General features: G+C 47.9%; 1 protein-coding gene across 1 annotated transcript in view; it reads left to right on the top strand.

Moving 5' to 3' along the window:
* Siah3 (siah E3 ubiquitin protein ligase family member 3) overlaps positions 1–5,080 on the top strand; it is a 64,240-nt gene extending 59,160 nt beyond the window's left edge. The window contains exon 2 of the mRNA XM_075949796.1: positions 836–5,080. Coding sequence (XP_075805911.1) covers positions 836–1,504 — 669 coding nt within the window. The 3' untranslated portion in view covers positions 1,505–5,080. The remainder of the gene's footprint in view (positions 1–835) is intronic.
* The last annotated feature ends 9,663 nt before the right edge of the window (positions 5,081–14,743 follow it).

Genomic DNA, 14,743 nt, shown 5'->3' on the forward strand with positions numbered 1-14,743 from the left:
CTACCTACCTACCTATCATCTATCTATCTACCTACCTACCTACCTATCTACCTACCTACCTTCCTACCTACCTACATACATACATACACACACACACACACATATATATATATAATCTACCTATCTATCTACCTACCTACCTATCATCTATCTATCTATCTATCTATCTATCTATCTATCTATCTATCAATAGATAACGCCAACCTGCTAAATCTGTTTAGCATTGTTTGTTATACACACAGTTTCAGGACTAGTCATTTGATATTGTATAACTAATTTGTAGGCTCATCCTTGGAGAAAACTGAATGTCTACCCAGCATTCCTTAGTATTTCTTTGTCTAGGGACAGCCCCCCCCTCCCCGTGAGATTTCCCATTCCACATTAGCATGACTATTGTTGGGGTACTTTTCCAGGTCTTGTTTACGTAGCCATGTTGTTGCAAAATCGTGCCATTTCTAGGGGACAGGATCTCACAGGATGTGTGCTCCTCTGGCTCTCACAATGTTTTCAGTCCCCTTCCACGATGTCGCCTGGGTCTTGGGTACCGCTGTGCCATAGATGGAGCTGTTGGGGCTTAGCACCTCTTGTCCTCTGTATTTTGAGCAGATGTGGTTTTCTGTAATGGTCTCCGTCTTCGAGGAAAAGTGAGAGTTAAATTCTATCAGGCAAAGCCAATGAGAGAGAGAGAGAGAGAGAGAGAGAGAGAGAGAGAGAGAGAGAGAGAGAGAGAGAGAAACATTCCATGCCTTCACTGTCACTTCGAATATCGGGAGAGCCACACTTGGAGCCAGAGACAAGTCTGTCACCCCACTAATGCCCTTCTCTTTCCTTCTAGTATGTGTCCAGTAGACGGGCCGTCACTCAGAACTCCACAGAGCAAGGTAGCTTCCACCCACATCATCTTCCCCACCACCATCGCCACCACTGTCACCATAACCACCTGTGCCACCATGCCCGCCCCCGCCACCTCAACCACCAGGAGGCAGGGACGCACAGCGCCCAGGTGACACCCTGCCTATGCCCACTCTTCTCCTGCCAGTGGGAAGGCCATCTGGAGGTGGTAGTGCCTCACCTGCGCCAGATCCACAGGATCGACATCCTGCAAGGGGCCGAGATCGTCTTCTTGGCCACGGACATGCACCTCCCCGCGCCAGCCGACTGGATCATCTTGCACTCCTGCCTCGGCCACCACTTCCTCCTGGTGCTCAGGAAACAGGAACGACACGAAGGGCACCCCCAGTTCTTTGCTACCATGATGCTGATTGGGACCCCCACCCAGGCCGACTGCTTCACCTATCGCCTGGAGCTCAACAGAAACCACAGGCGTCTCAAATGGGAGGCCACCCCGAGATCTGTTCTGGAGTGTGTGGATTCGGTCATCACTGATGGGGACTGCCTGGTTCTCAACACCTCACTGGCCCAGCTCTTCTCTGACAACGGCAGCCTCGCCATCGGAATCGCTATCACCGCAACTGAGGTCCGCGCCACGGATGCCGAGATCTGAGGCCAGGAGCTGCTGATACTTATGCTGCCTGTGTACCTTGAACCTCCAGATGTCAGGACATTTTTATTCCCCCTTCCTTCCTTCTTTTCTTTCTTTTTCGTCTCAGGTAATTTGTGGTATTAGTATTCATCGGCCATAGGCATTCTGTTACGTAAACATCCGTGAGTCAAGGTCTTGGTGTGAAATCTGTCCTGTGTGTTGTTGGTACAGTTTGGTAGAACGTTTGGAAGATCCTACCAGAGTAGTTATTTCGGGCCACCACTAGTCGCTTTTGCTACTGCTTCCACAGGGAGCGAATGCCAAGAAGCAGGACACTGGGGCTAACGGGAGACTTGGCTTCTCAACAGCTCCTTCCTTCTCTTTTCGGGCGGTTTCAGGTAGAGTCTGACTTGTCATGGCTGAGGCAGCCAGCCGTGACTGCCACCTTTCCAGGAGCCTTGGGGTCAAAGCTAAGCTGTTTGTCCACAAACAGTGGGGTCACCTAGAGGCACACTCTGGGTCAGAAGTGGTCACCTGATCCCAGGCTGGGGTCAGCCATCGGATACAAAACCCCTCTGTTTTTCAGGTTCTGGCCTCATTCCCTGGCCATGCCATTCCCCTTTGCTTTGCAATTAAAGCCCAGATGTTCTTGGTGCTCCTCTGAAAATCGCCTCGCCTCTGGGGAGAGCGGGATAGGTATGATGCAGAAGAAGAGTTGCAAGGAAAAGGATGGCACTAACCTCTGACCTCTGGGAGGGCACGCCTGCCTCAGCAAGACGAGACGCTTTAAATGCATAAATTATAAATCTATCACCCCCCCCACACACACACACACATGTGCACACACCTTTTTGTATCAGACAGAGAGCCACTCTGTCCTTGATGGTGTATCATCAAACACGGGGACCTCAGAAAGAAGCAACTAGAACCTTTAGCATAAAGAGCTCGCCGTAAAACACTCTGGGCCTCCCCTTTTCTCTCCTTACTGACTAACACGTTCTGTAGCCCTGTCCAGCACATAAACATGGCTGTGTAGGAGTAAGTTCGGCATAGGCAGAAGGGAACCTCAGTAACCTGCCTCACCTCACCCTCCGTTCCCTATCCCCACACCTCACCCACCCACTCCTACCCTCACTCCATCCCTCACCCATCTTCACCCTCACCCCTCCTCACCCCCCATCTTCTCAACCCCCAGAGGTTACTCTCTCTCTCTCTTTCTCTCTCTCTCTCTCTCTCTCTCTCTCTCTCTCTCTCGTTTTGCCATTAGAACAAAGCATCAACTTTTGGGGAAAGGCTTTCCTGCACAGGAAAGAAGTGGGGGTCTTTGCTCTGCTTTCTTTCTGTTCTTAGTTGCACACCTTAAAGCCTTCCGAGTGGGGTCACATGTCCACAGCGTCCTTTCTGTCACTGTCAGGTGCTAGGGGAAAGCATGGCATCCCAAACCAGCACAGCTCTCTAGAGGGCTGTATGGGCCTTTCTCTAGCTCACTCCCTGACCTCAGGCGCACTTTCTGGGCCTGACTGGCCTCCCAGCGAACACTGAGTTCCAGGCAGATTGTCCTGGCTGCCCATCAGCAATCTTTTCTCCACCAAAACTAATTCATCTTAAAATACACTACCCATCCTCCCAAACAGGTTGATTTTCCCAGCCGCTTTTGCTGCCTGCTGAGCCACACTCAAAGCATGCGTTTATAGAACTATGAAAACACAGCTCTTCCCAGTCACCCAGTCCTCGCTGCGACTCTGACCCGAGGCTTCACCTATCCAGGGCCTGAGCAAATTAACTTTGCTCACAGATTATCACGAAGATGAAGCTGGGAGGTATCAGGAAGCTTGTGTCTTGTGGGCTCCAGGCCATTAATCTCCAACCACACCTAGACCTAAGGCTGGTGTGTCAGTCCTTGGAGAGACCACTGGTAGGGCCCCATCCCTCCTACCCAGGACCTCCCCAACTGTCTAAAGGCATCCACCAGAAGGCACAGTTCCTCCCCTAGCTTCTGAGGGTCATTTGTAACATCTTAAGTGTCCCAGCTAAACACACAACACCTCAAGAAGAATACATGACATGTAATGCTCACGGGCCTCGGAGCTCTCACAGCATTGCCTTGACCTTGCTACTGAGCCAAACTAGGAAGGACTGCCGGCTGTCATAACTGCACACTGTATTCAAGCGAGTGACTTGAATGTGGTTTCTAGAAATCTCCAGAAGAAAGGTTAGGAGATGTGTTCTCTTCATCCAACTATGGTGCTCCCAAAACGGCCTTTCTCTTCACACTCAGGTGTGAAGAACAGAAGACGAAGGCGCAAACTAACAAGCTAACACCGGTGCATTGGCAACAGAAGAGAGGAATAAAAACAAACCGAGTTTGAGTGTTTTTATCACCCAAAGGCTCCCTCCTTTAGCCCTGAATAAAGCCCATCACTCTCCTCAATACACAGGTTCAGAGGCGTGCCGTGACCTTCTCAAGGTCACATGTCAGACCACAAGTAAAACTCCGCTTTACCAGTTCAGACTTTGTATTCTCCATAGGAAGTCGACTCCCTGCCCTCACCCCCACCCCACAGTGTTCAGGAGGGTCTTGCTTCAGCAGTGGATTGGAGACTTGAAAATTGAATGGGTGAGAAGGAGAATCCACAGGGAAAGGCTGGAGGGAAATCCGCTTTTAGTGGGGTCTTAGCATTGTGGAAGTCCACTGGTCCCGGGGAGGTGGGAAGGACGAGGCACACGGAGGTCTCAGGGGCCCAGTGTCCTTTGGCCTCCGCCGCCCACTTTCAAGCCTCTTGTTCATAGATTCTGGAACGTGGTTGCCTCATTCAGGCCAAAACACTCAGCTTAGTGATACTTACTGTCTGAGGAGTGTTTGTGTTTTAATAGAGGGCGTAGGCAGACAGACAGGAGCACTTAAGAGACACGAGCTGTCTGTCTTCGAATTGGCAGCTGTGAGCAGTTTGTTTAGAAGGTGTTTAAAGAGAAGCACGCCTCTCCTTGAGTCTGAGCCTAAATGAGTGACTGGTGGAGGTTTAGCAGTACGATGAACATCATTCCTAACAGCGAGTACACAGTGAGCCTGGGCCTGGAACAGAGCTAACATTTCTGCGGGGCGGGGGACATTTAGAAACGGAACAGGATAGTTGTTCCGGGAGACCTTGTGGCGGCTGCCAACTGAAAGTTCCCTATATGATGACCCAAGGGGATAAGTACTTGGAATATATTATCCACAAAATCTTCAAAACAGACCCCGTGAAGCTGCTGCCGTGTGCTGGGAGAGATGAGAAACTGCAGTTAGCAAGTAGGAAAGCTGGCTCCATAGCCAGGCTTCTCACCAGCTCCACCTGCGTCATTTCTAGCACCTCGTGTTCCAGAGTCTCAGAAGGACCCAGTCATAAAGTCTGAAGGGCATAGAAACCCTGCTTTTGTATTTCAGCACTCAATGTATCCTTTCTCTTCTTTTCGTCTTCTCTCCCAGCTTAACAGCTGACTTGTATTTCACACGGTTACATTTTTAGAATTTTGTAGGTCGGTTATTACAACCATCACTGGAAAATTAACTTATATATAATCTTACAATTAAATAAATTCTATTTAAAATGAGCATAACATTCAGGCCTCCTGATTCTTTCCCCACGTGTTATTTTGTGTGCCCCGATGCTTTTTGCCTCACATCTGCAAAGATCAAGCTCGCAACGACACACCACCACCTGCCTTCCCGCTCAGCATGCCGTGGTGATAGCTCACCACTGTCATGGTGATAGCTCACAATTAGCCAGGATGCAAGGATTTACACTACAGCCATTGGCAAAAACTATAAGCCTTTCCCATCACTGCACAGTCTAAATAGTGCTGATGCATACAGGGTGGGGAGAAAGGACTTTGGAAGGAGGAGATCTTGGTAAATAAAGAGCTGGCGGTCAGCCAGCCAATTGTTCAGGAACGCAACGCTTCTGGGGAAGAGACCCTCAGGGTTCCAAGAGTACTTCTTGCCCAGAAACTGCTCCCCTTCAAAACTGCCCCCCACCCTACCCTGACCTAAACCACTGTGCAGAATTTTCTCTAATGGCTCTCATGGAGAACCGTGGCCCACAAAACCAGCCTATTGGTAACGCTAACCTAAAAGCAAAACCAAGTTCTATAAGATGGAATCACCTCCATCACTTTCTCTCATAGGTTCCCCTCCCTCCTTCTTCCTGACCTATAGGCCGAAATGGTCTCGAAAGAAATGCTTTACTTTGGAACTAGAGATCGGAAACATCCAACATTTGAGAAGGACAGAATAAGTAGTGGTTTCAAATATCACATACAATGTGTTGCCAAGGAAGGAAAGTGAGACTCCAATTTGTTGTGAATCAAGGGGCGGAGAAGGCAACAGGGAAGGGGCTGTCATGGGAAAGACAGAGCCCAGCACCTTCCTTCCTGCTCTGGCTACTTTTACTTCATGCAGCCCAGCAAGGAGTCTGCCAGAGAGGGCGTGGTTCCCACTGTCACAGAAGTCACACTGGACCTTGGAAGTCCTATGCCTGGAAGCAGGCAGATACTCTGAGGTGAAGAATGACTCAGGGGGCTGGGGAGATGGCTTGGTCAGTAAAGGGCTTGTCGAGGGTGTGTGAAGACTAGAATTTGGGTCCCCATTGCTCACATAAAGCTCAGATGATGTAGTGTGTTCCTGTAATCCTGGCAATGGGGAGACAGAAAGAGGAGGACCCCTGGGACTTCCTTACCGGAGAGTCTAGCTGAAGGAGTGAGAGCCAAGTTCAATGAGAGACTCTGAACCAGAAATTAAGGCAGAGACACATACTGCCATCATCCTTCATTCTCTACACACATACATACATGATCACACACGTGCATACCCCCACCTCCACCACACACATGCATGCACACAAACATCTACAAACACACACACACTTGAGCCAGTGCCTCTGAGTCCATTGGTTTCTGTGTAAGGGATGTGACAGAAATTGTGAGGCTTTCCGAGGCTACAAATTGGACCCAACATCTAGAAGAAGGGGGTGGGGAGTCACAGGCTCTGATTTAAATCCAACTCTGATATCAAAAGTGATGTTTGCCAGTCAGATTGTCAAATTTCTGATTATTTGTTTTGAAGATTTCCTTCAATGGGCAACTGAAGAAATTCCCCTGCAAAGAGCTCCAGGAGACTGCACATGCGATCAGCAGAACACAGCAGTTACCTAGGTAGGCTATAGATTGTCTTTCTCACAGCGTGTGGAAATACTTCATTTTGAGTGCACCCGAAACATCCCCTGCCCTTTTAAAACCTTGTTTGGAGAATGGAGATACGAAAGGGAATGGACATCCAAAGACACCTCACTCGGATAGACATATATAGAATCTTCTAGCTTTTCCTAGGATGTCACAGACAAGAAGCAGAATATTACTGTCTCTCCATCCCTTCCTCCATGGAAAAGCCACTAAACCGCATTTGATACCATTGTTTTTGAGCCCTTTGGAATCTGCTCATTCTTGTTGCTGGTTTGTTCCCTGCAACATAAGGGGACAGCAATGGAAAGCTCCCGGGCAGAGGGCAATACCCAGAGATTCACGGACTGTCATGCTTGCCTTCTGTTTCATTATCTCCCGCCCCTTTCATGTGTGCCTCCAGTTAAAGCCATAATTGAATGGAAGGAAGAAAACGCTAGCCGTGGTGAATTGGAACTGTGACAGCTGCCTTGTCTCCGGTCCTATCTCAGTGCCTCCCGCTGCCCTGAGAGGCGGGACCACTGCCTCTCTCCCTGCATCCCAAAGAAAGAAAAGGGCTTCACCCCTGGCCCTGGCCTCCCAGAACCCCTTATCTCAGCTGTCCCCTGCCTCTGCCTGACAGCGCAGTCTCTGAAATTTTCTCCTGGGTCTATCAGATCACTTGTCAAAGAAGCCTTCATGGTTTAATTCTTTAATTCCAGGCCACTGTTAGTTAGTCCCAAGATCAGAATTGAGCATGGTTCTAATCCTATTGCCTGTCAATTTATTTAAACCTCAATCTTCCTACCATCTTACGCCCAGAACCTGTTTCCTGCTCTCATAAAAGGAGAGAGAGAGAGAGAGAGAGAGAGAGAGAGAGAGAGAGAGAGAGAGAGAATTGATCTGAATGATCAAAAGTGACCAGAAGGCTAACATGAATATTCATGAGCTGGGGTACCTTTCAAGCCATGCCATTGACTGTTGACTGTTTTGCACCTCACAGAAGCCCAGGTACTTGTTTTGTTTCTCTTCACATCCTCAAACACATACACTAGCGTTGCTCAATCGTGGGGACAGAGTGTCCCCTAAACCAAGGTGGAAAAAGAGCCTTTCCAAAAATCAGCCATTAGAGGGAGGCTCATCTCCACTGCATCTAGGGGTTACTGAACTATTAATTACCTGGAGACCACAATTTCCAGGCCCCCGGATCCTGTAGTTCTGATTCGAGAGGGCCAGAGTGAAGCCCAGGGCTCTGATTGTTAATGCTCTCCCCTAGGAGTTCTGAAACCCAAAGCCAGGGTTCGGTGAGAAAAATGGGGCACAGGAAACACAGAAAGCAGGCAAAGTCCCCTGGAGAGACCAGCTGGTGACTCTGTAAGAGGAGGGGAAGTCCAAGAAGAGGTGACTGGATAGGACCCAGGCTGCATTCTGATGGCGAATCATCACATAACCAGGGCTCCAACCCAACCGAAGTGGTCTGTCATCCAGGGTTACAGAGGCCTCTGCTCTTGCCATTGGGGGGAGAGGTGACAGCTAAAGGAGGGGGGGCAGACAGAAGAGTGGAAAGGCCTGCACAGACCGATAGGGGTGCGACAGCTTATCAGCCAGGATGGATGGATGAACCAGTGGAGAGCAGTCCCGGTGCCAAGTGTCACACAGACACAGTCCCCAGCGAAGTGACTGCAACTGTGTAAATCTTCCTCTGAGCCGAAGGGGTTTATCTTTCAAATCCCTGTCTGGGGGACGCGGAGATGGGAATTTGTATTTAAATCTCTTTCCTATCCTCACCAGAAGGTTCCCAGAAAATCCCCTGGGATGCAGTTATTTACCCTGAAAATCCCAGGCTGCCTGAACAGGGTTGCCATTGGGGGCCTCCCCTGGGTGGTGTGAATTATCGTGCTCCTTCCTCCAACAGCTCAGAACTAAACCCCACATAAGCTTTGCCTAGAAACAGCAGAGAAAGAAATCACTAAACCACTTCCTGTTAGCATAGAGGTAGATGGGACACTGGCATTTGCTCTGCAAGGGGAGGGGGCAGTGGGAAAAGCATCCATTAAGTATCTAAGTTGGGGGCTTTGACTACCACCCAGTTAGAAGGTAATTGACTCTTCCCTTCTCTCTGCCTCTTCCCAGGTACCAATTCAATGTCCATTAACACACCGGAGGTGGACATTTCTCAATTTTTAGATCCAACACTGAGGTCAAAGGAAATGACATTCAGTTGGAAAAACAGGGATTGTAATTCTAGCATACTGTATCAGGGTACCAAAGAGAATGTTCCAGAAAATAAGCTCAGAGGAGGAGTTCTCATTTTGATAGATTTCCAGCAATGTTGTTTTGGGAGACAATTGACTGATTGGTCAGACATCCTAAATCACAAATCCATTCTGACTGGTTAGTCCTTAAGTACATTTGATGAGAGGCTTGGAAGGCCCTTTCAGGAGGATGGATTTTATCTAATTCTCTTTTTGTAGTTTTTATCAGCCATAGAAGGTGATACACAGCAGCATGTGTGAGAACGGAAGTTAAACTCTGGAGGCTATTGCTTACGCTTTTACTCCCAACTTTGACCCAGCTGCACTGGAAGTGTTTGATCCTTCGCAGCCATTGCATCTAGGAGGCCCATGGGCAGGAAATACAATAGGATGTAGGCTGGCCCCTGATTGGATGTAGGTCAGGGGTAGGTAGACAAGAAATATGTCAGGATGTATCCTTGCCTCTGATTGGTCCTGTTGAGAAATACAGTAGCCTGATGTTTTTGCCTTTTTAAACCTCTCCAAGACAAGACTTATGGCCATTTCCTGGGGACCCAGGAGTGGACCTGGCCAGAATCCATCTTCCTGGCCAGTATTTAATTAAAGCTTGCTTCAATTTTTCTCAAGGTTGTGAAATTCCCAAAATTAACACGTATAGACCCTGCCTTACTTACAGTAACCCAAGGTGTCCTCAGAAGCCTCCCACCCAGGTGAAGGAAGACCCTTCACTGCAGAAAGGAACTTCAGGCTGGTTGGCAGGTGGACTCTTGCCTATGCCCTTACTGTTCCCTCCCTTGCTGCCCAGTGCTGGGATTATAGACACTTACCAGCATGCTCAGCTTTTGACATAGGAGCTAGGGACTCAAACTGGAGTTGTCGTGTGGGCATAACAAGTTATTTACTGAGCCATTTCCCCAGCCCCCAGAGTAGGACTTTATTGAAAGAAAATGTTCACAGAGATTCAAGCATAGGAATTAATGGAAAGAGATGCATTCTGTGAGAGACCAAGACGCACTCAAGTCCGGGCTTTATGCCTTTATAACAGCCATATAAAGGAGGCTGATGGGGTTTGAAGTTATTGTCTTTGTTTGTTTGTTTTGTTTTTCAAGACAGAGTTTCTCTGTGGCTTTGGAGCCTGTCCTGGAACTAGCTCTGTAGACCAGGCTGGTCTCGAACTCACAGAGATCCACCTGCCTCTGCCTCCCGAGTGCTGGGATTAAAGAAGTTATTGTCTTTAAAGAGTAGGAAAGGAGGTTAAATGTGATCCTAGAGGGGCCACCAGGTGCATGAGAGGCCCACAGCAAAAAAGATAAAATCATGGACAACCAGAGTTATAAGGGAATGCTCTCAGTGTGTGAATGCTTATAGCTTTGTTTGGAAGATTCCCGAAGAAAATCAGGCTTACCTCTGGAAAAGGAGCCATGGAAGGTGGGTGATCAGAGGACCCTGAGTACAATGACCACCAAAACCACACCAGGCAAAAGACTCTTGGATCCTCTGTCTTGCAGATCCAGAATGGATTTTGTGAACAAGGGAAGGGTGAGTCTCAGAAAGGAATTTTATTACAGACAAGAGCTCAAGGAGAAAGGGAGCACACCGTGCAGCTCCAGAAGAGGAGGGCTCCTGAAAAGGGCTGCGACTAAGGGGCCTGCTCTAATTAATAAGGTTCTATTTGGCGGAGGTATGGGGATGTGAGTTGGTTGGTTCAGTTATCCCACCCCACGATGGGTATCTAGACTGGGGTTTTGAACAGGTTCCAGAGCATCTGGTTTCCCATAGCTTCTAGGCATCCTTGCTCATTAAAGTTGAAAGACAAAAGCTAGAACCGAAATTGAACCGGCGGCACCCTTCATTTAACATTTTGGCATTTCTAGACTTTGGTCAGGACAGCACTGCCGATAGAACCAAGGACCTTTCTGCCTTCTAGACAGGACAGAATTGGTTGGCATGGACAAGATGCGGATCTGCTGGTTTTTCAGGTCTCTGCACCTAAACTGGCTGGTGTCTTTTTCGTGTTCTCATTAGGAGTAAGTGTTGGAAAACCGAGAACCACCCACATTCCAGAGCCAAGGGCTCGTCCAGCCTACCTTCAGTGACTCAGTGCCAGCAAACACTTCATCAGCCACCAAACGCTACACATTTCCACCATCGTGTATTTCCCCTGGGTGCGAGCACTGTACCCTTTACAGAGCCTGCACCTTCACAGCCTGCTCCCTTTCCATCCTCACTCAGAGACAGCCTTTTGTAGATCCCCCCACCCCCAATAAATCTCTCCCAGGAGGCATGTGGCATGGAGTGACTTTGCGGCGTTCCTTGTCCTCTACTCACTGTAGAAAGAAACATTTATGGCAAAGCCATATTAGAAGACCATTGGCTTTGAAGCCTGGAATACAGCCCACTGCTATTTTAACACTATTTGAAATATCTTTATATAAAAGAGCATTGCCAACCATTTTCTCTAATTGGAAAAAAAAAAAAAAGAGCATTGCCTCTGTGTAGGTAACCAAACAGCAAGTGTTGCTAATTTTCCTAGAGCTCTTGATTCTCGGCTACAGAGTCTTCAAGCAGACTCTAGGGCTAGGGATTCCTTTCTATTTTCAGGTCCCCATTAATAGGTTCTCCCCTCCCCCCAATAATAAGTTTCTCTGCGGACACAGTAAGCCTGACCAAACTGAAAAAGTGTAATAACAGATATATTGAGCAAAGCAACTCCTGGGTAGGTTCTCCAATTCCAGAGATCAAGGTCCAGAGAAGTCTTTCTCCCAGGCCAGGGCAGGAAAGTTTTATAGAGATTATAGGTGAGGGGAGAAGATGTGCCCACCACAAGCTGTGTGTTTGTGCCCAGGTACAGTCAAAAGGGACTTGGGTGGCTGGCAACTTCAGGGGAGGAAGTGGCAATAGCGGCCCAGAAGGCTGAGCTGGATCTTTTGGTGTCTTCTTTTGGTTGTCATTGTCTTTCTACAGCTGCCTCATTCTGAAGGAGCAGCCATGAGTACGGTGCTCCTGTGGCCCCCCAAGTCCACTTTAGGAAGACTTTTGCCTCAGTTACTTCATTCTCTTTCACACCAGATAATTAAAGAATAACAGATTTTCAACATGATACACAGTCAAACCAGAAACCAAAGACCTCAAAAGGCTTCCCAGCAGAAGGCTAAACCACTACCGACTTCATCTCTTGGTCTCCTTTGAACAGTGACAAAATCTAACTGAAAACACAATAAAGGTCACAAGAAGATTGTCCGTATTCCCTCAGCAGCAGCTCTGTACCTGCCCCAACTCAATAGAAAAGAATAAACAAACCATCACCCTCTGGGAGTGTAAGGCTGGTCTGAGCGTGTTGCTGAGTTGGGGAAAGCACTTTCAGAGAAGGCAGGGACTTGGATTGCTCAACAATACATAGGAAACCGGTTAAATCTGGATTTCCGATAAACAGCAACAACTTGAGTATATCTCATGCAACATTTAGGATGTCGTTACACTTCAGCGTTTATCTGAAATCCCTGTTTAATTGGGCGTCTTACATTTTTTATTGGTTGAATCTGGCCAATGTAGAAGAAGACACAAAGGGTAGTCTAATAAACCCCGTTTAAAGCTAGGGATACAGCTCAGTAATAGAGTGCTTATCTAACAAGCACAGCAAAGCCCTGGGTTGGCTCTCGATACTGAAAGGACGTCATTTTATTACGAGAGTAGATTGCTATCTATCTATATTCTTCTTGCTAAGTCCACTCCTTATCCGGGGAGCCTAGTGTGTGACTCCTTTTCTCTGGCCGCAAGACTGTAAGGTCATGGACCTGTTTCAACTAGAAAGTTAAATACTGTTAGGTGGTGCTTATCTTTGCATCTTAATAAGACCAATGTGTGTTTGTTTGTTTGTTTGTTTGTTTGGGGTATGTGAGCATGCGCGGACACACACACACACACACACATAAAATAACTGAATCTGCATGTTTTGGACGTGGATGTGGGCACAGAAGCATTCAAGCAGAGGGGAGCTCTCAATGTAGAAAGTGGTCCCCAATGTTCTTGATCTATTAAGAAGGGTATTTGGGAGTAGGAGAAATGCTTGAGCAGCAAAAACATTGCTGAGTGTCTATTGTAGCAAAGAGGAAGACGAGAAAGGAAGAGAAGATGTCGTCCCTGCCCTCAGGAATTTCTTAGTGTACTTGAGGCAACCAAATGCCCTTCATCTAATCAAGCATCCTCAAGGTTGATCGTAGCACACAGCTCACACGTACAAGCCCGTCAGCGGTTCCCAATTCACAGTTGCTGCAGCTGGGCCGGTTGGCATGCCTCTGTAGACTGGCAAATAAGCAGAAAATGCACCCAGATGTAACAGTTCACTATTTACAGCAAGGGGAACATTCTGATGCAGGGTCTCTGAGCGCCCAGTTCAGTAAGACAATGCGCCAGGGTCTGGGTGCTGCTTTGCACACACACAATACGTGTGCATCGGTGAAAAAGCACCCAGAGATGAGAAGAACTCTTCTTTGTCTATCAGTTACAAGCAAACATGCTCATCCCCTCTTCTGAAGGAAGAGAGAGGGGGGAGAAATGTGAGTACCTCCGAATGTAAGCAAATCCCTCTGAGGAGCCAGCTGTCTTTGCAAATGAATCTGGTCCAGACAGAGTCACTGTCACTGGGCTTAGATACACATGGCTGAAATCATAGCTGCAGAAGAGCTGGGGAGATGACTCAGTGGGTAAAGCACAAGGGCCTGCGTTTGAGTTCCCAGTATCCACATAAAGACCAGGTGTGGCAGCATGCCCTATGACCCCAGAGCTGGGGGTACAGAGACAGGTGGATCCTGGGTGCACATACCTAACAATAAACAAGCAAACCGCTTTCAAAAATTAAAGATAGTTCTGGAACATTTAGCCAATTCCTACTCAAACACATAGAAACATGAAAGATTTGCGGACAACTGACAACCAACAACATCACGCAGCCTCACACGATGAGGAGAAGAGGATGGCCCATAAACTGGTAGGGCTTGAAGAGGAACTTGCTGGTTGAATGTTCCACCACTAAAGAAGAGCTCAAAGTTGATGAAGGGACCCTTGAATCTGTTGACGGGTGACCTGTGTCCCTAACACTGCAAGTCTTCTCAACAGTGAGGGGCATCAATTGATGGGAAGTCCTGCGATCGAATTCCCCGAGGCAGAAGACAGACCACCAGGGCTCTGTGATGGGAAATTCAGCTTATGGCAAAAGATGAAAATCTTTGGATAATGATATGTCATGCTTAAACAGCTTCGCTCTCTGTGTTGTAAGATGCAGCCAGGGTTTGTCTTTATCGGGAACGATAAGATACAAGACAGAGACAATAAACTTTTATGGGAAAAGCGTATTCTTTCAGTTTGAGGGAAAACCCTTGTCCCCAAGGCACCCAGAAAAGATCAGGGTCAATCAGGAGGCAGAAGGAGGGAGGGAAACCTGGGCAAAGCCTTTGTGTTGCTTCTGCCGGAGGAACAGGGGAGGCAGAGTTAGTGTCTAGCAAGCCTGTTTGAAAAAGACGGGAGGGAGAGGCAGGCGGATCTCTGTGAGTTCGAGACCAGCCTGCTCTACAGCAGCTAGTTCCAGGACAGGCTCCAAAACCACAGAGAAACCCTGTCTCGAAAAACCAAAAAAAAAAAAAAAGAAAGAAAGAAAGAAAGAAAGAAAGAAAGAAAGAAAGAAAGAAAGAAAAAGAAAAAGATGGGAGGGAAGTGAATCCTGAGCTATAGAGTTTCAGATGATTTAGGGCAGGTAACAGTGTTGATAAAAGGACTGGACATGGACTCCGCTGAGTCATTGGCTAATCCTGGAAGA

Source organism: Microtus pennsylvanicus, chromosome 15 (assembly GCF_037038515.1).
Source record: "Microtus pennsylvanicus isolate mMicPen1 chromosome 15, mMicPen1.hap1, whole genome shotgun sequence".
Taxonomy (NCBI): domain Eukaryota; kingdom Metazoa; phylum Chordata; class Mammalia; order Rodentia; family Cricetidae; genus Microtus; species Microtus pennsylvanicus.